The sequence below is a fragment of the Eutrigla gurnardus genome, assembly GCF_963514095.1.
Source record: "Eutrigla gurnardus genome assembly, chromosome: 14".
Classification (NCBI taxonomy): Eukaryota; Metazoa; Chordata; class Actinopteri; order Perciformes; family Triglidae; genus Eutrigla; species Eutrigla gurnardus.
Genome location: NC_139937.1, coordinates 22402802 through 22426590, shown reverse-complemented (window position 1 = coordinate 22426590; position 23789 = coordinate 22402802). Strand labels below are relative to the sequence as shown.

The 23789-nt window shown below is 43.0% G+C and overlaps 1 protein-coding gene across 3 annotated transcripts; it reads right to left on the bottom strand.

Annotated features, from left to right (window-relative positions):
* Positions 1 to 194: 194 nt before the first annotated feature.
* smarcc1a (SWI/SNF related BAF chromatin remodeling complex subunit C1a) lies at positions 195 to 17666 on the bottom strand. 3 transcript variants are annotated; one of them, XM_084027536.1, is made up of 29 exons: positions 17431 to 17666; positions 15068 to 15187; positions 14858 to 14943; positions 14608 to 14689; positions 14317 to 14409; positions 14121 to 14190; positions 13730 to 13799; positions 13493 to 13568; positions 13211 to 13336; positions 11885 to 12003; positions 10833 to 10963; positions 10280 to 10339; positions 10102 to 10139; positions 9559 to 9680; positions 9361 to 9432; positions 9153 to 9266; positions 8816 to 8969; positions 8529 to 8636; positions 8286 to 8345; positions 7803 to 8061; positions 7240 to 7401; positions 5267 to 5322; positions 3941 to 4094; positions 3225 to 3403; positions 2710 to 2844; positions 1332 to 1656; positions 885 to 1010; positions 348 to 456; positions 195 to 299 (listed from the first exon to the last, which is right to left on the bottom strand). In XM_084027536.1, exons 1-28 carry the CDS (start codon positions 17614 to 17616, stop codon positions 368 to 370), a joined length of 3372 nt encoding a protein of 1123 aa, XP_083883662.1. In that variant the 5' UTR covers positions 17617 to 17666; the 3' UTR covers positions 195 to 299; positions 348 to 367. The 3 variants fall into 3 exon arrangements, with proteins under 3 accessions (XP_083883662.1, XP_083883661.1, XP_083883663.1); XM_084027535.1 differs by having other exon boundaries at positions 195 to 456; XM_084027537.1 differs by having other exon boundaries at positions 195 to 456; positions 11885 to 11979.
* Positions 17667 to 23789: the final 6123 nt, after the last annotated feature.

The following is a 23789-nucleotide window of genomic DNA, read 5'->3' as shown; positions in this document are numbered from 1 at the left end:
AGAAATAACGGTGAGACAGACCGTTTCTAAATCTGTCTCTCTCCTCGTTTGGTTTTCTGTACAGAGTCATCGTCTCCATCCGGCCCAACACATCAGAAAACAGTGTTTATTACTAGACGACCCTCGCCGCTTCGCCCTGAGAGGAAGTCTGGATGTGTGTGTGTGTGTGTGTGTGTGTCCTGTGAAGAGTATGGTTGTTTTGAGAGTTGAGGGAACTATGGCGAGCCAGTAGCAAAGGCCTTCAAAGTGGGGGTTTCGGAGATAGAGTTAGGTTTTGTGTGTGTGTGTGTGTGTGTGTGTGTGTGTGTGTGTGTGTGTGTGTGTGTGTGTGTGTGTGTGTGTGTGTAAGAGAGAGAGAGAGTCGGTCTTAGTTGTCAGCCACTCGTCCACTGGCGGGCACCGCACCAACAGGAACTGGAGGTACCGATTCAGCCTGTGCAGCGGGAGGGCCGGGGTCTGCAAAGAGGAAAGATGACGTTTTTTTTTATAGAAGTGCTTTATGGAAAATACATTTTATTTTAGGTGCAAAACCCAACCGGCTTTCAGGAACCAACGTAAACTACAGACTTGTGTGTGATGTGACGTTAATAAGCAACAAACGTTTCGCTGCAGCTGACATTCACAGTTAATACCAGCTGTCAGCTCCAAAAATATTCAGCTTCCCAGAAACCTTTTTTAAATTGTTTCCCTGAAGTTGTTTGGGATGTAAATACAACGTCCTAAAAACACCCCCAGATTCAACAGAACCCTGGGTTTTTGGTGAATTAAATAAGTGTACACATCACTCCAATAAAAACCCTTCAAATCTGATGTACAACACGTCCAACTTTGGAAATAAGCACACACACTAATATTATGTGTGGCAGAGGGAGGTTTGTACTCACACATGCCGTTGGGAGCTCCAGGGTGGCGTGGAGGCATCATGGGAGCCATGCCGCCCGGAGGGGGGCCGCCAGAGGGCGGGCCGGTCATCATGCGTCCCTGCATCGGCTGACCCGATCCCATCGGTCCTGCAAAGACACAGCAGGGACGATTCAGACGCTCCATCATTCTTTAGAAGAATAAATAATATATCGCCACTTCCATCTTCACCTCCGTATTTCTTACATAACATGTTCTTATTTTTCCTCAGACATCTTTTCTCTATCTTTGGCGTAAGTGATGGAGGACCACAGTCTGTATATAAGAGGAGGGCGTCGTCACGGTGACGTCACCCGACGTCACCCGTCGCACCACCATTTTGCCCATCGTAACCAGTGAAGGAAGTGACCCTATTTGGACTGTGGAGGAGCGACGGGTGGATCTGATGAATACAAGCGGCTGCCTCTCACCTGTCTGTCCTGGGTGGTGAGGGCCCATGGGGTGGTGACCCATCGGGGGGTAACCGGAGTGCATGGCCGGCCCGGATGGAGGCCCTCCGTGGTGGGAACCGGGTCCTCCGTGGTGTGGTGGGGGCCCTCCAGGGTGCATGCCTGATGGAGGGGGCCCAGAGTGGGGTCCAGATCCAGGAGCTTGTCCCTGTGCCTGGGCGGCGGCGGCGGCCGCAGCGGCGGCTTGCTGCTCCATCTGCTGCCTCGCCTTCATCTCGGCGTATTTGAGCTGCTCCATGTGGAAGGCCTGGCGCTCGGTGAGCAGCTGCTGCCGCTGAAGCTCCAACTGCATGAAAGAGACCATGATGGTTGATTGATTGATGAAGACGATTAAAGCAGACATGAAATGTGCATATTTTGGCACCGATAGTAACCAAATATATTATAGTTAACTATGAACAGGCTTATGATTTACATATTTTGAGATTTTTGTTATTTATTCGTATTTGAAGGCCTTAAATGTTACAGTAGAGTAATTGTAAAATAGATGAAAAATAAATAATATTTTCCCTGCTGTGACCCCAATAATATTCTACCAGAGGACGAGAGCGCAGCACAAACCAGCCCGTTTGTTTTTTGGGTTTTTTTGCCCACGGCAACAGCAGGTTTGATTTCCCTCCAGTGTTCGGAAAGCTTATGTAAACCCCGAGTCCTTTTCATGCACTATTTACGGCCGAGATACTGGGCTACGATCCCGATGCCTCCACCGCGGAAACACAGCTTTACACTCTCCAGGGTCTCCGGGGATTGTCCAGCAGCAGGACACACACAGAAACACACACACACACACACAGAGAGCTGAGGGCTATTCTGTGGCACTGAGGCAGGTAACACTTGTCTATACAGCCACTTTACTCTGGAAAATGCTTTATGCTCAATTCAGCTCCTTCACAAAGAAGTGATTCTGTGTGTCCTCTTTGGTCTCTGGAAAATTTGGACCAAGCGGGAAGCAGCCTGTTCGGTCGCCAACACCGGCCAATGAACTCCAAATATTTACTGGCTACTTGTTTTCAATTTAGCAACCACAGAAGAAGGACAGAAGTAATGAACTCTTTGTTTTTAATGTAAAAATCACATTTTGCAAAGTCGCATCGTTCTGAATCAGAAGAGTCTTGCAGTCTTCCTTTTCAGAAATGTGTTGGGAAACCCCTTTAAAATATTAACGCCCTTCATTATTAATACCTGCAGCTGAGAGCCATTACTGAGTGTGTGGGATAAGTGAAAGGTTCATGCTGGAAGTAATGCAGTTGTGAAGGGTCAATGTCGGCAACTATCACCCACGTTTTAATCTTCAACACTCGAGCACGAAAGCTCCTTTTTATTTATTTTTTTGACTTACGGCCTCTTTCTCCCGGTCCATGATGGTCTCGAGCTCCTCGAAGTGCCTCAGCTTGATCTCCAGCTTCTTCATCTGGGTCTCCACCAGCAGAGCCACCAGGGACTTGATCTTCCTCTCCTCCACCGCCGCCAAGTGCTGAGGAGGATGAGGTCAGAGAGGATGAAGTCAGAGAGGAGGCAGACAAAGTGTCATAACAATTACGTTTAGCTCATTCGGTCATTTTAGGAACCAGAATTTACTCCGTTGTTGAACCCACTTCTACATTTTAAGAACGCCCTTCAACAATCCCCAGAAAATATTCAGCATTTCACTCACAGAAGTGCAGTTAAAAATAGAAGAGGACAGAACATTTAAAAAAAGCAGAATGAGAGGTTTCCAGTCAAGAAAAGGTCAAAGACAAAAACGTCTTCTCAATTCTCGTCTACTCGACACAACAGTCAAATAAAACTTCTCAGGATCAAAGCAGGAAAGTTTTAAAAATGACTACCAAGTCTGATCTCCCAAAGTGGTCTCACCTTGGCCTTGGTGGCAGCAGATGCCAGAGCGGCGGCGGCCGCCGTGGCGATGTTGCCCTCTCCGATGTCGTGCTCCAGCTTCTTCCTCTTTTCGTCTCCCTCCTCTGCAGCCATCTTCTCCTCCTTCTCCTTCTCCTGCTCCGAGGACGACGTCTCCATGGCCTCGTCCTTCTCTTTGTCTGTCGGGGACAGAAGTTTAACTCCCGCTTTAAACTCAGAAACTTTTCATTTCAGCCTCGACAGAACTAATAAAAGAACCGATAACTTCGGCAAAATAAAAGCTCACAATACATTTAACGTGGTGAGTTTTCATTATCAGAATAATCGAAAATATCTTCATGAGTGGCTTGAAAAAGCTGTCCAATAGAGCTTGGTTATAAAAATACGATATATAAAAGGTTTTTATCATGTATTTATGCAGGGAGACGTTGATTTATGATCATCTTATTGAAGATTTTCACTAAAAAAGGTTTTAGGCGTGTTTTTAGTGACATTTTATGGATGATCATCAATAATATCAGGAATCAGAATAATTTGGGAAGGATACCTCCCATGCCTAGTCGGAGATTATCAATACTTAATTTAGCACCAGTTTCCGTGTGATACTGGGTTTCAGTGCCCATCCCTCACTTTAATTAGGAGCTAACTGCTAATGAAATGAAAGCTATAACTCTTACTCAGATGGTCGTGTTTCATCATGAACGTCGGTTCGTTACCTGCTGGAGCCGTCTTGGCCTCGCCCGCCTCTTCGTTGTCCTCCTCACGCTCCGACGTCTCCGAGCCCTCCTTCTTCACTTTGTCTGTGGCCTCGGTCTTGTCGCTCTTCTCTGCAGACTCGCTGGGCTTCTCTGCCTCGTCCTTCAACTCCGCCTGAAGGATGAGGGTCGGACACACAACCATAAGTGATCTGCATCAGCAGCACAGGAAGTAAGGCCTTTGTTTAAAGTAGGGATGGGTCGTATGAGATTTTATCACGGATCAGGTTAAAAAAACACATACAATTGTTGATGTTGGGGAATTTCCATTATCGGGATAATCGTTGATATCGTTATGAGTGAATTGAAAAGCTGTCTAGGTTGTAAAAAGTAAAGTAAAAATGAAGGCCTAATTCTAATAAAGGAAGTATGTATTAAAAAACAAACAAACTCAATGTTGCCATTTTAAAAATATATTTATCATTTATTTATGCAGGGATATTTAATGTCATGTTTACTTTATTTTAAATTGTTTTATTATATACTTTTCACCAAAAAGTTCTCTCTATGATGCAATAAACAAATATTTGTTTCTTCATAAAATATGAGGTTAAGTGGTTCCAATATGTTTAATGGGCCACATTTTGATGATTATGGGGATAATATTGTGAATTACAATGATTCTGGTGAGGATAATCGTGACATCTCGTCCCCTGCCTAGTTTCAAGACTGATTTTAAGATCTGAACAAGCAGCATAACAGAAAAAAAACTAAACAGAAATGGGATAAATGCCAGGTAAACATGGCTGAAGCCATGGCTGGTAAATGCAGCGATGCTCAGGGAAAGTGTATAAATGGGCTCCAATGTGACCCGGTCCACTATTTGGGTGACAATCACGGTCATTTGGACACAAAGCATTGGTTAATGGATGCTAATGAGGAAGCTAACGAGCCCAGCAGAGCGGGGGCAAAGTGAACGGTAAAAATAAAGAGAAAAAAAAGAAAAGCCAATCCATTCAGCCAGCGGGCCTTTCCGAACTAAGGGACACAGAATGGAGATTTGTGGAAAATCACTTTAAAACACAAGTAGGAGAGAGGAAAGGAGTTAAAATAAGATAAGACATTGTTTTTATATTTGGGGCCAGTTTTTAAAGATTTATGTCGTCAGGCCGAGTGCAACAGACAGGGCAGGAAAGTGCTTAGAGACGGACTGATGCATTGTTGGTGTTGGTCTTCATGTGGGGTTGGTTGACAATAAGAGGTTCCTGTGATACAATTCATTCACAAATACACCACACATTTCTAAACACACAGATTTCCAGGATGCATGAAGAAACATGGTGTTACCTTATCAGCCTGCTGGGAGTCCGTGTCCGCCTCCATCTTCTCTCCCTCCTGGGTTTCTGCAAGAGGTAGTGAAGTGGAGAAATTATCATTAGGTCACAGATTTAAACTGAAACAAAGAAAAGTTGTTCACAGTGAATTTGCATCATCGTGATAATAATAAATATCGTCATGAGTGACTTTAAGTAGGAAAATATACAGGAAGTATCAATACATATTTTCTCCCCATTTAAAAACATTGAATTATTAATTAAATCAATTATGAATCCTTTACTTTTGATAATTTGTTTTTCACTGAAAAAAGATTGAAAATATAAATCTTGTTCAAAATGTGAGGTCATGGGATTCCAGTACGCTTTAGTGGCATTTTAGTTTGATGATGATTGGGATTATATCGTGATTGACAATTATTTTGGCGAGGAAAATCGTGACATGACATTCTCTCATTGTCCCATGATGCCTCAGTGCAACCGAGTATTCCCTGATGAACTGGTAATGCTGCCAAAAACACGAGCAAAACAGAGGAGGGTGAAATTGCGTTTCACACAAAGAAATTACAGAACAAAACGCCGCCACACTTATGCTGCAGCTGTCAGAGAACGAGGTGGTTTGCAATAAAGTGCATCCATAGATTGAGAGGCGAACGCCAAATATAAACTAGTGTTTGAGGGGGAGAAACTCAGGACAGGAAATTCAGGTCAAAGAGTTGTTTTTTTCTTCCAGTGAGCATTTGCACGCCGTCGCACATACGTGACCAGATGAACACATGTGTGATGGTGAGTGTTAAACCATGTCCGTGGTGCACTTGAGCGTGTGTTAAGTGTTTGAATATTGATTTATGTGTGTGTGTGTGTGTGTGTGTGTGTGTGTGTGTGTGTGTGTGTGTGTGTGTGTGTGTGTGTGTGTGTGTGTGTGTTGACTGCTTCAGGCCAGATGAGGCAGTGAACACATTTAAGCGTATTGATTGCAACTGTGGCCCAGTCAGGAGGGCATCAATTCAGGTAAAACAAATGATTGGTGACGTGTGTGTGTGTGGTGTGTGTGGTGTGTGTGTGTGTGTGTGTGTGTGTGGAGGAGAAAGGAAGAAGTGAGCAAAAGTGAAAACATTTCAAGAAATCACGAGCCAAATAAAGAGAAAGAGCACATGGTAGAGTGAGTGAGATGACCCAGTTTTCTCCTCGCCCTGCTCCCCCCTCCCCTGCCCCATCTGCCTCCCTGTGTTAATCCACTGGGTACCACTGTGCGCACACCACACACACCACCCCCTGCTGGTGAAAACGGGCATGTACGCCACCTTCAAATGTCAAAACCATCCGTCAGATATTCAAGCAAAAGACGGTCATTTTTATTCAAAGCTGGAGGAAAAAAATACACCGTCCACTCCTCTGTTCACATGAACATGTCCTCACACACACACACCAAAGATGCCCCTCCCTGCCCAATAGCTTGCAGATATAAAGCTACTGTCTGCCCCCTAGTGGCTAGTAGAGGTGTGGAAATCTCCCGACCAGGATGTGACGTGCCGTGGCCATGAACGATGCAGTGACACAGATCACAATCAGGAGCTTGGTTTTGTTTTACACCTCTGTGGGAGTCTTTACTGCCTTCTCTCCCCTTCTCTGATGATCTTTGTATCTCACCAAGGGGCAGAGCTTAAAAACAGTATGTGGGAGGAGCAGAGAGACAATCCGCTAACCAATGTTAGCTGCTCCGTTTGTCGTGAAATCAAGCGATTTAAACCAGGTGAGAGTAAAAGAGCAAATGTGTGAGGAAATATTTCATGCAGTTGTTATGATTGAGTTGTGTGTTGTGAGGTCACAGTGATCTTGATCTTAATATTGAAAGCTGAGGGTGCGATAGATTGAGATGCATCGAGATTGGTTGTGTATTTGAATACTTGACAGATGAATCATAATCAAATTGTGAGGCCGGTGAAGATTTAAATCAACGTCAGCCCGTCGTCACACTGAACTCACCGGTCTTTTCTGGTTCTTCGGGGGCGGTGCCAGCGATGCCGCTGCTCTCCAGGCCGAAGGCGGGGTCCACCTTTCCTGTGCTCCTGGCCGCCTCCTGCACCTTCTTCACGTGAGCCTCCACCAACTCAGCCGGCACCTCCTCGCGCACTCGGGAGAACTCCTCTGCAGACGGAGACAGGACATTTATTAATGTATAACTCAAAACCGACAAGTGTTGGCTTTGGGGCGTTACTGAAACCTTAAGTCTTACTTTCATGCTTTTGTAAGACCTCAACACTGTGTCTCTCTTTTTAAGAAGTTTAGTATTTATTACCAGTTCCACATATAGTTTTTATGTTACTTCAGTTTTCTCATTGCTTTGTTCCATCCATTATGAGTAAATCTATTAATCTGGGTGACAAGCTGTTGCATACATCCGTTAATTGAATTGTAGGATATTAACTTGTTTAGTTGCACAAAAAAGGAGAAGGAATTGAGCCTGTATTATTATTATTATTATTGTAAAACATGTTTTCATCAGTGAAACTTCTCAGCTCAAACTGATTTCTCGTCCCAGTTCTCACCTAAGGCTGCCCTGGCGGCAGCAGACGCCACCCTGGGGTCGACCACGGAGGCCAGGAAGGCCACGGTGCTCATGACAGGGTTTCCAGACTGGCTGAAGGGGATGGGCTGGTAGGCCAGAGGGCCCAGGGAGGCCTCGGTGCTCTCCATGTATGGATCTTCGATGGGCAGCCGCAAGAAGTGCAGGATGCACTCGTCCTGGGTGCGAGAACCGATGTGCTCGGACACTTTGTTCCAGTCGTCTTTGAACATCTCCAGAGCCTGGAAGAAGTGAAGGCAGTGAAGAAGTCAGTGATAATAGCTTGTCATAGTGGTACGCAAAAGCAACTGAAAAGTGGGGAAAGGGCTGTAAGGCGGGAGATGATGATGATGGGAGAGAGAAGGTGGATTGATGTACTAGCGACGGCAGGGAAATTCAAATGTAAAAAAGGTAAGAAGAGGAAGAATCAGTATGGCTGCATGAAAAACTGACATAAGAGACTCACCTCCAGCAGCAGTAGAGTCTCCTGCTCGGTCCAATCCCTGGTGGAGTTGACCGTTTTACCCTGATGGGAACCAAAACAACATGAAGATAGATGTTAGAAACATAAATTGGCAGAACAGCAAAACATTTTCCATCAAATGTAAGTAACTAAAAAAAAGTTTCCCTAAGAACCCTGACAAATCGCCAGCTCAAGAGAAATAAAATCACGATGTGGAAAACATTACGAAGCGAGTCGCGTGCCGACCTTGAGATTTTTCTTGTTGTAGAGGTCGGTGCGAAGGCCGAAGTTCTGCAGGTCGATCTTGTCTTTGTCTTTGCCGGCAAAGTTGGGCATCGGCTGTTGAGGAGGAATCTAGACAGAAACGAGCAACAATTTGATTAAGAGTAGAGGCACACAGTAGTTGAAGAAATAAACGGCAAAACAAGGCAAACAAATGATGATGCCATGCGAAATGTCAGTACAATGTTTACATAGTACTGCATTAGAGACGTCCCCATCCCTCACTCCGTCTTGTGTTGTTGCCTTCTTACCGGTGGGGGTCTGTGGTTCAGGGGCATGAGGCCAGATGGTGTGTCGGCCAGCACGGTGAAGTGGGGTGTTGGTGGGGGTCCCATGGGTAACGGGCGACTCTCAGAGTCCACCTGGTAGTTCACCAAACCCCACTGCTCCAGGAACGCATGAACCCTGGAGACAGACATTTAACATATTCAGATTATTTAATGGATAAAGTGAATGTTTTTAGTTTGCTGAAACTTCCTCTACGAGTCCTCAGTTGTCTTTGGAGAATCCACAGTGTCTTATAAGTCAAACTAATACAGACTTATTTAGTTGTTGCTGTATTCATGTTAAATGTAAACCCGTGGTCACCTCATGATGGCACAGACATCCCCGGTCAAGTTCCTGCGACAGGAGGTGGAGGTGAGGTACTCCTGAGGGTTTAGCCGATACGTGTCGATCATGAAGTTCCGGTAGGCCAGGTATCTGTGGAAGGATCGAGAGGAACCACAAAGATGTTTAAACACATCGTACAAGACTTACATACGTGGCGCATGTCTGTGTCTGTATATGAGCTCACATCTCTGGGGTTTTGGACTTGTTCTTTCCGTTAAAGAACTCGGGCAGCGCTCTTCTCTCAATCTCATGGATGCTAGCAGGGAAGGAAAACAAAAACGGTTTATAACAGAACATCTGGTGAATGTAACGAGTGCTCGTTACATTAAAAAATAAATTAAAAATCTGAATATCAAGTGACAGTTGTGTCGCAGTAACTGACCAGTTGTAGTCAAACCAGGCGCCGTAGCTGGGGATGATGATGTGGTGAGTCTGTTCAGTCACGTTGTCCTCGCTGGAGTCCATCAGTCGGTTGATTTCGGCCTTTCCCTGCTCCTCATCGTCCTGCAGAGAGACAAAGAGTCAGCTCAGATTGGTGAAGACGATGGGCTCGTCCGATTATGCTGCCTTTCTACTTTTCAAGAATATAATTTCATAATAAATAATTACTGTGAATGTTTTTGTGGTTCTTGTATTTTTATCTTGATCATGTATCGATCATCTCCAAAACAAATCCTAAAAGTTTCGTTTATTTGATGGTTTTCATTTCATTTGTAAGGTTCGTATATAAAATTCCTGCAGAGAGGGACAAAATGCTTAATGTGGGATGAGTCTGGGACCATTAGTCAGCGTCACTGAGCTCCAATAACATCTGGTGTTAACTCGTCATTTACGTGACATTTTTCAGTCTAAATAATTTGTCCAGTTCGTAGCTGCAGACCTCCTGAGAAACCAGACAGGAAGTCTGAGTCATTAATCGTCTTACCTTTCCACCAGACAGCACAGAGTCATCCTCCATGTCATCTGGAGAAAAACAACAGGTTTCGGTTGAGATAAATCACACTGGCCGGTGCTTTGAAAGTGATCTAAAAGGTTATTTTTCCCAATTGATTCATGAAACTTTCACACAACTGAAACCGATCGATTCAGTAATTGATACGCACCCAAGTCGGCCACGTTCCCTCCTTTCACCGGCGTATTCTCATTGTCTTTCTTTGAATTTGCTGTGTTGGGAAGAAAAGAGAGAAAGAAGATGAATGGTGAAGAGGGAAATTAAAGGGCACTAAAATAGATGGTGAGAAAGATGATCCGTGTTGGGTGAGGGGTATTTTTGTGAAAGTGGGACATCCCAGTCGGGATTTGGGTTAAAGAGAGCATTTCTAGTCAGGATTGTGCGTTTGGTTTTGAAGAGAATGTGTAAAGAGACGCTCCCTGGATCTTAACATCAGTAAGACCAAAGATCTGTGATGCAGGCGGCGCCGATCAGACCAGACATGCATTGATTGGCCGGGCCGGTTTCATATTTCATTTTTTGTTATTCACCATGAGTAAAGTGAGTAAATGTCCACATAAAGTTTTGAAAAATACTTTCGCATTATGTTCAACTTCTGATAGCAACTAACTCTGAATCAGATACACAAGAACAGCACAAGTCTGATTTTAACCAAATTGAGTTAAATTCATAAGGACGCGTCCAGCTCAGCCCCACCCTCATACCGTTCTTGGACACGCTTCCCTCCTCCATGCTGGCGCCGGCCGACGAGTCGTCCATGTCCTTGGTCAAGTCCTCCTCCATGTCCTCCTCCTCGCCTCTGTGGCCCCGTCGCTTCCAGTGAGGCCCCGAGTTCCTGACACCAAAGAGAAGGACACGAGTCAGTTAAATGTTACTGGAAAATCCTCATCAAAACTTTATGTGAGCTATTTAGAATAGCAGCTCAAACTCGCCAAATATCACAAAATCAAACCTGCAAAGGTGTTTCAGACAGATTCCTCAAACATCTTTAGCTGTACAGACCATAAAGCTGTCCGATCACATGACTATGGATGGGACGGTATAAGATTTTATCCTGGATTGGGATGAAAAAGCTGTCTAGTTTGCTATCATGGTAGAGAAGTGAAATATACAGGACGTACCATGTTATTAAACAACATACTTGCACCACGTTGACATTTTTTAAAGTGCATTTATCATGTATCCATGAAGGTAGACCGTATGATTTATGGTTATTTATGGTTTTAATATTTTTAATAAATAGACTGTTTGATAAAAATAAAGTGTCTTATATGTGCATTTCAAATTATTGGCATATAATTAGCAGTTATTTTGTCAGGATAATTAACATTTTCATACACCGGTAGTCCAATTGTCTACATATGACTCAAAGTCGGTGTGTTTTTGGACTTAACATTGTCAGCTCTCTGCTAGTGTTTTGTGTTGCATCATTTATTTCTGGTTCCAGTGCACAGGCGTCGTTGGTGACGTTTGAAAGGATACCTCTGGTGATATTCTACATTACAGAGCTGACCTGTTGAATATGGCAACTGTAGTTTATTTGGAGTCAGGTGTAAATACTCATTAGAACACAAATTGTGTCCTCATCCGCTGCTTAAAAGATTCTTCACCGTTTAGTCCAGTTTGAGTAACATTCACTAGCCCAGCTGTTAAGGGATATTACTGAGCCGTGCCATGTATTTAAGCTTTCTTTGCATTGACACCTTGAATGAATTGTTCCACCGTTGGACGTTATATGAGAAAATGGCCTCCTTACCCCTTCTTTCCTCCCTTCTTGCGGGACTCGGCGGGAGTGCTGGGCGGCGAGGGCGAGCGCCTCCTCTTCTTGCCGGCAGAGTTGGCCTTGCGCTCCTTGCGATCGGGTGTACGGGAAGACTGATCAGACAAACCCCGTGCAGCGCAGGGAGCGAGGGGATGGAGGATGAGAGAAAGAGCCGCAGAATGAGAGGATGGAACGGTTGCACACACAAGGAGGGGAAGCGGTGGGAGGACGACGGTAGGTGGGGGTGGTGGTGGAGGAGGAGACGACCAGGGTTCCTGTTTACTGTCCTCTATCGCAAAATCTCTTTGTGCATTATGGTGAAAGAGTTCCTCTGCTCTATCTGATCTTTAGCGGACATATCATCACACAGCTTTTTGTAACGCTCGACTGCATGTGATCCTATTGCAATCATGTGAAAGCTTTTGGCCTGTTGAAGCGGCTTGTGCATCTACGTAACAACAGTACACACCAGAAGTACATTTATCTGCTGCTTCCTGTAGAGCTAATCTCTTATCTCTTCGTGGTCTATGTCGGCCGTGAAGGCAGAACTGAGCTGTCTCCCAAATGACACTGTCAAATTGGCGTGAATACGTAATTTAAAAACACAATCACAAAATACAGTGGATGGATTTTGACCGTGTTGGAAGGGAATCAGGGGAACTGAAACTCCAGGAGGAGCGCAGGGAGACAGGAAATAAAAGTTAAAAGAGTGGGATGGATATATAATCAGAATGGCATCCCTTTTTGATTATATAATACATCATTTATATGGTTCGTAGTAGATTATTAGTGTATTTTCTTGCCACATCACTTGGAGAAAATAGGTAGGGCTGAACTACGTGTCCAGTGCAAACACGGGATTGGTTTACCAGCTTTTCTATTCATTTTTTTTTATATCCTGGATATTGTTCAAAATTATTTCTCCAAACATGGGACAGAAACCCTGAAATACATCAGCAGACAAAGAGTGAGGAAAGGTTTGGAAAGGATGGACCACAAACAGACAGAGGCCAGACAAAGACGAAGGAGAACGACGCACAACACACAGCTTCATGCAATAAAAAAAATAAAATAAAAATACACAAGCAGCCGCCACAGACTGGCATTCAGAATGTTCCATCACCAACTTTACATTCAGCACAGAATTCATGACCGGTATTTTGTTTTGTATTTTTCATGAACAGCCAAGTTGAAGGTTCAGTGTCGGTTGGTTGTGATAATGTGCGACACGGTAAGAAAAGCTGTTGTACTGATGATCGAGGGTGAGGAAACGTCCAGACCCAGGATTGAGACCGACAAACACGCAGCACAGAAACCTACCTCCTCCTCTTTGGGGAAGATCCTCTGGCGGGAGTTGATTGGCTTCTTGTTCTCGTCCACCTCGTAGTCTTCTTCATTCATCCACTCGTTGAAGGCATCGGTGTCTAAAACCCACTTGGCGTGGACCTGAATGGGAGAGTGTTTAATGCTTATCATTCATTAGAATCTAATCATCCCTTTACACTATTGCCATCCGACAACAAGACTACTATTACACTTTTTTTTAAAAAGGGGTTAAACTTGCTAAAAGTTGGTTCACTGCTTGTCCTCTCTACTGCTCACCTTCCACGGCCGGTCGCTGCTGGGCGGGTCCTCCACATCCCCGTCCACCTCACCGGCTGATACCCAGGTATCATAGCTAACAGGATAAAAAGACACAGCCATGGGTCACTGATAAGAACATCGATGAACTGACATGCTGTCTCCCAGACTACAACACAGACCTGAGAGAGATTTCAAAAATAAGAAGAAAGAGTATGAAGAGTGTGTGTGAGCCTCTTCGTCCTCATCTCTGCTCACCTGTCTGGGGAGAGACCCCAATGAACCAGCACCTGCTTGTCTTTCCTTATGACAGGACGAAGCCACTCTTCTGCAACACACACAAAAACTTGCTTACAATTTGCTGTTGTTAAGATCATAGGAAAGTATTCCACATTTTACTTTTAAATATATATTATAATTCCTATACCAATATGGCTCACTGCAGCTCATCGGCCATGGTTTTAATTTATGATAATAACCTTTGATTACAACTATTGTTTGCATTTCATGTTTAAATGATGTGATTAAATACTATAAATAGGTGACACGGTGTCCCATACTGATATCCCACAAAGGCAACGTCCATATCGTACATCCATCCACAATTCTAGTGGACTTAAAATGTGACGTTGAGACAATTCCAGCCTACCTTCTTCTTGTTGGGATGGAGAGGGGTAGATGTGGTGGGTGGCCTTTGACTTGTCATCAGTAATGGAGCCCTTGAGAGGAAAGGGGGAAAAAAATGATGAACCAAAGACACAAATTCAACAGAGTTCAGCATTAGAAAGAACCCATCTTCTATTTCATTCAATTAATTTAGTTTGATCCAGTAGGTCTGAGCTCACCTGGTGCCTTTTGATGATTTCTTTGAGCTTACTGGCTTGTTTCTGCTCGATGTCCGGTGACAGGTAGACGGTGGGTCGAGTCAAGCAGTTGTTCTAAAATCAAAGATTAAGTTAGAACGAGAAACAATATTTTCCATCCCCAAAGAGTATTCACTGCTCCATCTATCCATGCAGTTTGGCTTAACTCAAACAGTAAATGTCTGCATTTCATATCAACTAGTTTATGGTCTTTCTGAAAATGCTGGATGCTTGTAATAAATGTGCTTATGTGTGGAGAGTAGGTGTCGTTACCTGGACCAAGTTCTTCTCTACGTTTAAGAACATCTCCACGTTCCTGTCCATCCGCGAAGGATTCTGCAGGTCAAATCTACGCCTGGGAGATCAAACAGTAAGACGCACAATGAGATGTGGATGCAGCATTACAGCACAAACAAGGGCTTCAATGCAGACTTTTGTATGTTACTGGTTTACATGTCAGGAGGGCACGAGGGTTTAAGTTAGTGTCAGCCTTTTTATGGAAAGCTACAACAAGTCGACTCACCACCCCTGCTCGCTCTTAAATTTGTAGACCGACCCCAAGATGTGACAGAGAGCACCTCCTGCCTTGAAATCCAGGAAACACTTGGCCTGAAGATGGAAGAGGAAAGATGAGGGCATGCCGTCAGCACTCAGGATACAGTAGCAGCACAAATACCACGAAATGTATGTGGATATGCTGGAAAATACAAAATATGAAAGGTGTCGTGCTTACAGGTAGCTTGGTGAGAGCAGGGTTGTTGACCCTGCGTCCAAATGCGTCCTCCTGGAACTGCAGCAGCTGGACCACCAGGCCTGCCAAGGATTTACTGGAGGGGGAGTCGTTCTGGACATACTGAAACACATCGCATGAAAACATTCATTAACACGCACACATCTGCAAAACAGTTAAATTAACCACAATATTCAAAACGATGACATTATGACAAATGCCATCGACTTGTAACAAGAGCCCAAAAGGATGTCTGTAAACGGGTTGATTAAAAAAAAGGGAATTTACTACAAACACAAACAACCGATCCGTACGAATATTTGAGGGTGGATTTCCATTTAAAAATATCACACATTGTTGCCGTCATTCTAGCCAGTAAAGATGCACTGAATTTGAAAAGTCCACTGAAATGTGTAGGTTCAACTTGCTGCCCTCCATCAAGGAGGTCAAAGGTCACGGTCAAGAAGAACCAAGAGCTTGCAGAAAATGCAGAGTCCTTCTTTCATTAAGAACATTAAAGCATAGTGTTGCACAGTATCTTGCTGCTGTAACACCGTAAATTTCCCCACTGCGGGGCGAATAAAGGACTCTCTCTACCAACACTGGAAAAGTATTGCAATATCCAGCCATTAAAACCTCCAATTTATGAGTACTGATAGTATGACAGCGTTTAAGTGAGTTGTGTCGAGCTGGTGTATCTTCAGAACTCCAATCAAAAACGAAAACAAGGAAAATAACAAAGCGGCTCTTATTACCGACCAAATGTACTGAGAAAAAGAGACTTTGTATATTTTCAGAATCTGTCCAAGCATCTCCGGTAATACATTAAACACATTATCCGCCACAGAGCAGGTGTTGAAGTCTCGTTTTACGGTTTTTCTCCGTAACAAACACCGCTTCAACTCATCACAGAGCTTTCTACAGTTACTGTGGAATCTTCCTGGATTTAGCAGCTTCCCCTTGTCATCTTCTCTCGGACCTTCTTCAGAATTTCTTATAATTTAGTATCTCTCCAGTGCTGCAGTATTACTCTCGAATTGAACTTTTACTGATGTGCCGTCTGTTTTATAACAAAACATCTTATTAAAAACTGTAATTGAAGTAAGAAAGAAAGCACATACGTATCGGGGATACCTGATTACTGCATACAATGTACATTTTTACTACATTTAGACATTGCAATGAATAAAAAAATAAGTTCCATCGTATTAGATTTATGCTGGTTTTGTTTCAGTATCAACATATTTAGGCACGGTGTCAAATTAAGGTCAGCATCCGGGTATCGTAGCAACAAGGTAGATATTTGCTCTCACTGGTTCTGGCCATCTACCAAATCTCATGCATTCATGACTTTCTTTTCCCCGACCACAGATGCGTTTCCTCTCCTGCTGCAGCAGAGCCACAATGGTTGCAACAGAATAAAGCGATGAAACGTCTAACTGTGAGAAAATAGGACAAGTCAAGCTAAACAGAGGGTCATTCAAGACCTGGTCTATTTATAACGAGGACAATGTCAAGGAGACCCACTTCGAGTCTTGAAACGCATCCAACTCCCCTGTTTCGGGTACAGTGATATCACATAAACACACTAAGCACATCATGTTTAATTTCTCGCATCTCTTCCAACATGAGCGACCGAGGCGTGTCACTGGGGTTTGAATGAGAGCATGCAGAGACAGCAGGACCCTCTTTGTTTAGCTAACTTAGTGGGCGAGTGAAGCCTGCAGGCTGCTGTGTTGACAAAACTCAACACCGGCACAAAACCCAAACCGCGCTTGATAAACACAAACACACACACACGTGTGTTTGATGCATATTTTCGACAACTATGTAATCCAGCAGGGAATTAAAACGGCCGGTCAGTTTGTTATATTTTCTCAACTTGAGTTGGCTAGCACGGTTGTCCCGTGACTTAACATTAGGGTTAGCTTCTCGGGCCTATTTTTTTTTTTTACGAAAGTTCGTCCTGAAATGTGTATGCGAATTGAGAAAAGTTGCAAAGTATTAAATAAACAACTGCAGCAACATTAACTGCAGCTTCCGTCTGTCGTTGGTTTCGCCTTGAGTGTGTTATTATTAGCAACGGCACTGGAAGAGCAGTTAGCACGCTAACGGTTAGCTAGCCGATACGATAAGAAGCGGCGATCAAGTGAAGTGTATATTATGGGATGCTAACACGAACGCGCGCTAACTATGAATCATCCGTAAATCACAAAGCAAGAGAAAGCGTTTGCGTAATCTTCACCTAAACGCTAACGTTAGCTAGTTTTTGGTGCGCTAACGTTAGCTAGCCTAGCGGCGCTCTATTGTGCCAGCGGGACGCGGGCCGTCATACAAACCCAACGGGTTAGCGGCGGCTAGCTCACCTTCTTGTAGTGCTTTCCGATCCACTGCCGCACCGTTTCGAACTGGGATATCGTCTCCGAGCTCTCCCAGAACTTCGTGGACGGACCGCCGTCTTTCTTTCGTCCCACCGCGGTCCCGCCACCGACCGGGCCGGTCGCCGGTCCACCGGAGCCCGTTCCGCCTGCCGTTGTCGCCGCCGTCGCCATTGTGTTTGCGTTTTGTCCGCTGCGTTGTCTTTCTCTCTCCACGGCGTCTCTCACCATGCAAGTTTTCGAATGATATTGCGCAGCCGCAAACGCCTAGACGCCGAAGTCTCGCGATACTCTACGTTTAAGGGTTGTGGGAAATGTAGGCAGATCGCGTATTGTCATTTCAGACAGCGATAAAAGAAAAACAGATTTATGTAGATTTAGAATTCGATTTTTTTTTATTTCAAACATGTCAAAATTAATACAGAAAGTGTCATACAGAAAACAAAATATTACACAACTAGAAAGCATAGATTTATATGATATATGAATAATAATTATTTTATTTTTTTACATGTCCTAAAAGGAGTGGGAAGAAGTATACACTTATTGTATTAATGTGTTAATCGTTTACTTTACTGTTGCAGCGGATAAAGGTGGAGTTAATCGTATTTATTGTATATTGATGGGTAGGTTATTCTTTAACAATATCATTTAAATTATTTATTGGGTGATATATTTTTTGTATTCAATCCAATCCACTTTATTTATATAGCACCATTTTGACAAACACAAGGTTTTCCAAAGTGCTGCACAACAAGATAAAACACAATAATAACACAATAGAAGCACAATAAAAAGATGAAGTACACAATAGAACAATTGAAAGTAATAAAATAAAATGTATTGTATGTATTGATAATCTAAAGCCGCAAAGTTGCCTGACTTGAACCTCCAGCTGTGAAATAAATGTAGTGGAGTAAAAAGTACAGTTCCTTCTGAAATGTAGTAAAGTGGAAGCGTTAAGTAGCATAGAAATACTCAAGTAAAGTATGTGAGAAAATGTACTTAGTTACTTCCCACCACTGTTGTTAATTTTATCCTTTACTATTTATTTCTAATCATACATGCCTCGTTTGTTAACAGAAATTGATATTTTCGCCTTATTAAACATGTAATTACAGTTTCCATAGGGCTTAGCGGAGGTTCTCGCTCTCACAATTTAAAGCTTAATTAAAATTACGAGTAAAACACCTACGAAAAATCCATACAGAAATTTCCTTCATAATAAAACCGCTTAATGGCCGAATGTTTTAATGTGTATTTCAACTGTTTCATTTACAGACAATGTTTAACAGCGACCCAGTCAGACCGTAATGTTAATCATGTTCATTCAGCCATGTGTCTATAATTCATAAATGCACACAGAAATTCATAAATGCACAAAAAAGATTTACAAATGTATTTGGGGATTTGTATATACATGTGACTCAAAACACAAATACATTTTCAATGCACACACAAATATGTTTCATTTCATATGTAAGTAAAAAATATTCACATATAAAAAACAAGATTCATAAACATATTTCCAATGCACACACAAATCTAAAAAAAAATCACAAATACATGAATGTTAAAGTATTTGCAATCTTCATCAAATACGCATTTGGGGCTTGTTACATTCATATATGAACTGTTGGACCTGTATTTACAAAGTGCTTTTAATTTGTAAACCTCCCTGCATTTGTGTGTGAAACTTTTGAGACTCCCCTTACGTGACTCTGATCCACAAATGCGTTTTTTCTAAGAGGAGGTTGTCTGTAGCCAATCAGATGTCTCCCTCCTTTACAGCCAATCACGTGAGTGTCTCCCCCAAAAGTCTAAAACACAACTCCGCCCGCACCGGTTCATCTTCCCCAGAATGAGGGAATAAATTACTTCCATAAAATGCTTCTTTATAAAAGAAAAATAGATATTTATATAACTGTACACCTAATCTATACAGCATAAAGACAGGGAGCACAGGAAGAAGGGAAATTATCTCCAGAAATAAGGTCGATTCTGGCTCTAGCACCCATATCCCTCCAACGCAACGCACTCACGTGATTGGCTGTAAAGGAGGGAGACATCTGATTGGCTACAGACAACCTCCTCTTAGAAAAAATGCATTTGTGGATCAGAGTCACGTCAGGGGAGTCTCAAAAGTTTCACACACAAATGCAGGGAGGTTTACAAATTAAAAGCACTTTGTAAATACAGGTCCAACAGTTCATATATGAATGTAACAAGCCCCAAATGCGTATTTGATGAAGATTGCAAATACTTTAACATTCATGTATTTGTGATTTTTTTTTTGATTTGTGTGTGCATTGGAAATATGTTTATGAATCTTGTTTTTTATATGTGAATATTTTTTACTTACATATGAAATGAAACAGTAGTGGGTAGCACTCTCGCCTCACAGCAAGAGGGTCCTGGGTTCGATTCCCGGGTCAACCCAGGTTCCTTCTGTGTGGAGTTTGCATGTTCTCCCCGTGTAAGCGTGGGTTCTCTCCGGGTTCTCCGGCTTCCTCCCACAGTCCAAAGACATGCAGGTTGGGGCTAGGTTAATTGGTGACTCTAAATTGCCCGTAGGTGTGAATGTGAGTGTGAATGGTTGTCTGTCTCTACATGTCGGCCCTGTGATAGACTGGCGTCCTGTCCAGGGTGTACCCTGCCTTCGCCCAATGATAGCTGGGATCGGCTCCAGCCCCCCCGCGACCCTAAAAATACAGGATAAGCGGTAGACAATGGATGGATGGATGGATGAAATTAAACATATTTGTGTGTGCATTGAAAATGTATTTGTGTTTTGAGTCACATGTATATACAAATCCCCAAATACATTTGTAAATCTTTTTTGTGCATTTATGAATTTCTGTGTGCATTTATGAATTATGAGACTGTTCTAGCTCCATATGTGTCCATATAAACGTTTCCATCCATGTCAATCATCGTCATGTGCACAAATCAAACTCATTGTCAGTGCTTCTCCAGTTTTATTTTCTATTTAGACCTATTCTAATAATAGTAATAGTAGTACATTTTATTTCTGGGTGCCTTTCAAGACACTCAAAGACACCTTATATGTACACAGAAGAATAAAAACACTAGTGGAAGAACAAGTATGTACTAAATTCTCTTTTGTTTTCACTCGTGTTTGTCTTTTCAGCATCAATATTATCTTCCTGTGAATACAAAGTACACATGTTGTCTAATCAGGCCACATTTTTACGATCCGTCTGGTAGCAAATCAGCTTTAATATTCTCTAATATTACTGCTTTGTCTGTGTGTTTATCTGACCAGGAAGTACAAACAGATTTATTCAGGTATTAAACCGTCAGCAGCAAGTACACGTGGCCCGTGGCAATACTTTTGGTTATTCTGTCTGTATGTATATATATATATATAAATATATACAAATACAAAGCTTTGACAGACAAAATCTAAGAAGCTAAATAAAATAAAATAAAAAACATGAAAAGTAGATGGGATTGCCAAGTTGCCTGAGCAGCATCGCCGCTTGTTGTTGTGGAAGGCACTAGAACCAGTGGACCAGGCCGAATCTCGGCTACAATACAACAACTACAATAAGGCAAGGGGAAAACAGAGGCAGATCTGGTCCAGAAGGAAGGGAGAGCTGGGCTCGAGGAGTTGCGTGCAAGCCAGATGGTGGGAAAGAGGCAGTGGGTGGCGTGGACTAAATGGGAATAGGCAGTGGACATGGTCTGAGCTGTGGAAGGCAGAACTTTTCTGCATCAAATATCTCATCCAGTCCGTGTACAACGTTCTGCCCAGCCCATTTGAGATCTTCCTTTGGGGAATCACCATCATGTCGTTGTGCCAAGGAAGAGGAACTCTGGAGCACATCCTCAGCGCTTGTCCTAAAGCACTGGGGGATGGTCGTTACTGTTGGCGTCAAGACCAAGTGCTGAAGACAATCGCTGAGTCCATCTCTTGCCCTCGACCAAAGTAAGTGTCTACTACCATCTAGACAAAATATCAGATTTGTGAGAGCAGGACAACATCTAACAGCACACGACTGGCAAATGAAGGTGGACCTGGAAACCCAACTCCAATTCCCTAAAGACATTGTGGAGACCGCCCTCAGACTAGACATTGTTCTGGTCTCTGAAACATCTAAACAAGTGGTCATGTTGCAGCTTACGACACCCTGGGAAGATCAAATCCAGGAGGCCTACGAAAGGAAGAGGGAGACGTATGCAGAGCTGGTGGAGGAGTGCTGCAGACGGCTGGGTCGCCTGGGCGAGGGTGTCTGAAGTTGAAAGACCGAAAACACCTGATAACCCCAGGTACTAAAACTGATGATGTGTCCAAATTAATCTTAAGATGTATTCCACTATTAAAGTTATTGAACCTTGATCTGCTTAACAGCAGAAATTAGCCTTATCTACACAAAAGGACAAAGCCAAATTAATCTGTGGTAAAATATTAATAAACAATAGCATGCGCATTGATAAGATGTGCATATAAATATGCCTGTGTGGTCCAAATCAAATCATATTCAGCAACAAGACATAGGCAACGGATCTTCATCTTCTTCTGAGTTTTTTTTTTCTGAGTCCAGGTATGTGGTTGTAGTTGAGTTACGATGCTTTTATCCTACTGAGAACTGACAGTTAAGGTTAAATACATGGAGTTTCTGATTTTGCCATCATGTTATCTATCTTATTACAGTTAATCCATTTGTATGCAGGTTGTTCTCGAAGTTAGATATCCACACAATGTTGTATGTTTGGGACAGGCTGCATCCTCTAATTCTGAAAAGTGAAGCCAAAGCTGGAGCGCTTTAAAACTGCATTCTTGCTGCTGGCCACCAGGGGGCGACTCCTCTCTGGTTGTATAGAAGTCTATGAGAAAATGGTCCTACTTCTCTCTTGATGTTATCTCAGTAAACATTGTAAATATGAGTTTATGGTCTCAATCTCTAGTTTCAAGTCTTCTTCAATCCAGCATGATGTTCATATAGTACATTATGGTCCATTTTGAGTCCACCAGACCAGAAAGTTGGGGATGCTTTAGGGGGCGGGGCTACCTGCTGATTGACAGGTCGCTACCACGCTACCAATGCTAGTTAGCTACTAAGATGACTTTAACACTTAGCTGTAAAGTTGAACCTTGAATTATGATGCTAACTTTGTGAGCAGCCAATTCAAGATGGGGACTGCCAAACAACGCCATGATGACTACAGTCTACTTCTTATGTACAGTCTGGGATGAATTTCACACAGCATTAATGATGGCAATGTTTATTCTTTCAGTGTAATTCTCATATTGATTATTTTTTTGTCTCAACCAGAACAATGAGACACAGTTCAGTTCTGTCTTTGCTGCTCCTTCTGGAGACGTGTTCAGCTTACACCTATCGTAAGTATGACCTGTACAGAAGTATGTCAGACACAATAAACAACAAGTTGAGTGTCATCTGCATATCTGTAGTAGGAAAAGCCTTGTGAGTGAATGACAGAGCCAAGTGACTAGCTGTCAAGAAAAAAAGAGGAGGCCACCCAAGACTGAACCCTGAGGGACACCTGTCGTGAAGCTACGTGGTTCAGACACAGATGCTCAAGTGTTTGAGAAACAAATAGGAGAAGAGGAACATATTTCTTTTTGTTAGCTAGATTTGGTAATTTACAAAAATGTTTTCATCAATATCTTTATATGTAATTCAACTGTATTATCCTTCACAGCCAATGTTGCCTTGCGAGGAAAAGCGACCCAGTCAGACCGTATTGTGTACCCATTTGGAGCCGCCGACAGCGCTATTGATGGAAATCGTGAATCTAACTTCATGGCCGGATCCTGCACCAGCACCACTGAACAGACCAACCCCTGGTGGAGGGTGGACCTGCTGGAGTCTTACATCATCACCAGCATCTCCATCACCAACAGAGGAGACTGCTGTGCGGAAAGGTTCAACCCGGCACTGATTCTCATCGGCAACTCGATACAAGACTACGGAGATCAATATGCCTCGTGAGTGAATGTAACATAACGACTTTGTAAAAACAGGGTTCCCCTCAGGAAGTAGTTTAGCAGACGTAATCCACGCAAATTCTAAATAGATGGCAACCTTCTGAAGAGTGAAGCCGACACTAGTTAGCTACTAAGATGACTTTAACACTTAGCTGTAAAGTTGACCTTGAATTATGAAGCTAACTTTGTTAGCAGCTTCACACCACAGTTGACACTTAAAATGTCGTAGTCTACAAACCACTGGGTGACGTCGCCATGACTACGACCACTTCTTATTCACAGTCTATGACAAGGCAGCTCATCTATTTATCTGTAAATACCTAATTACCTGTAAATGCAGGTCCATTTACTCTCTCTCTCTCTCTCTCTC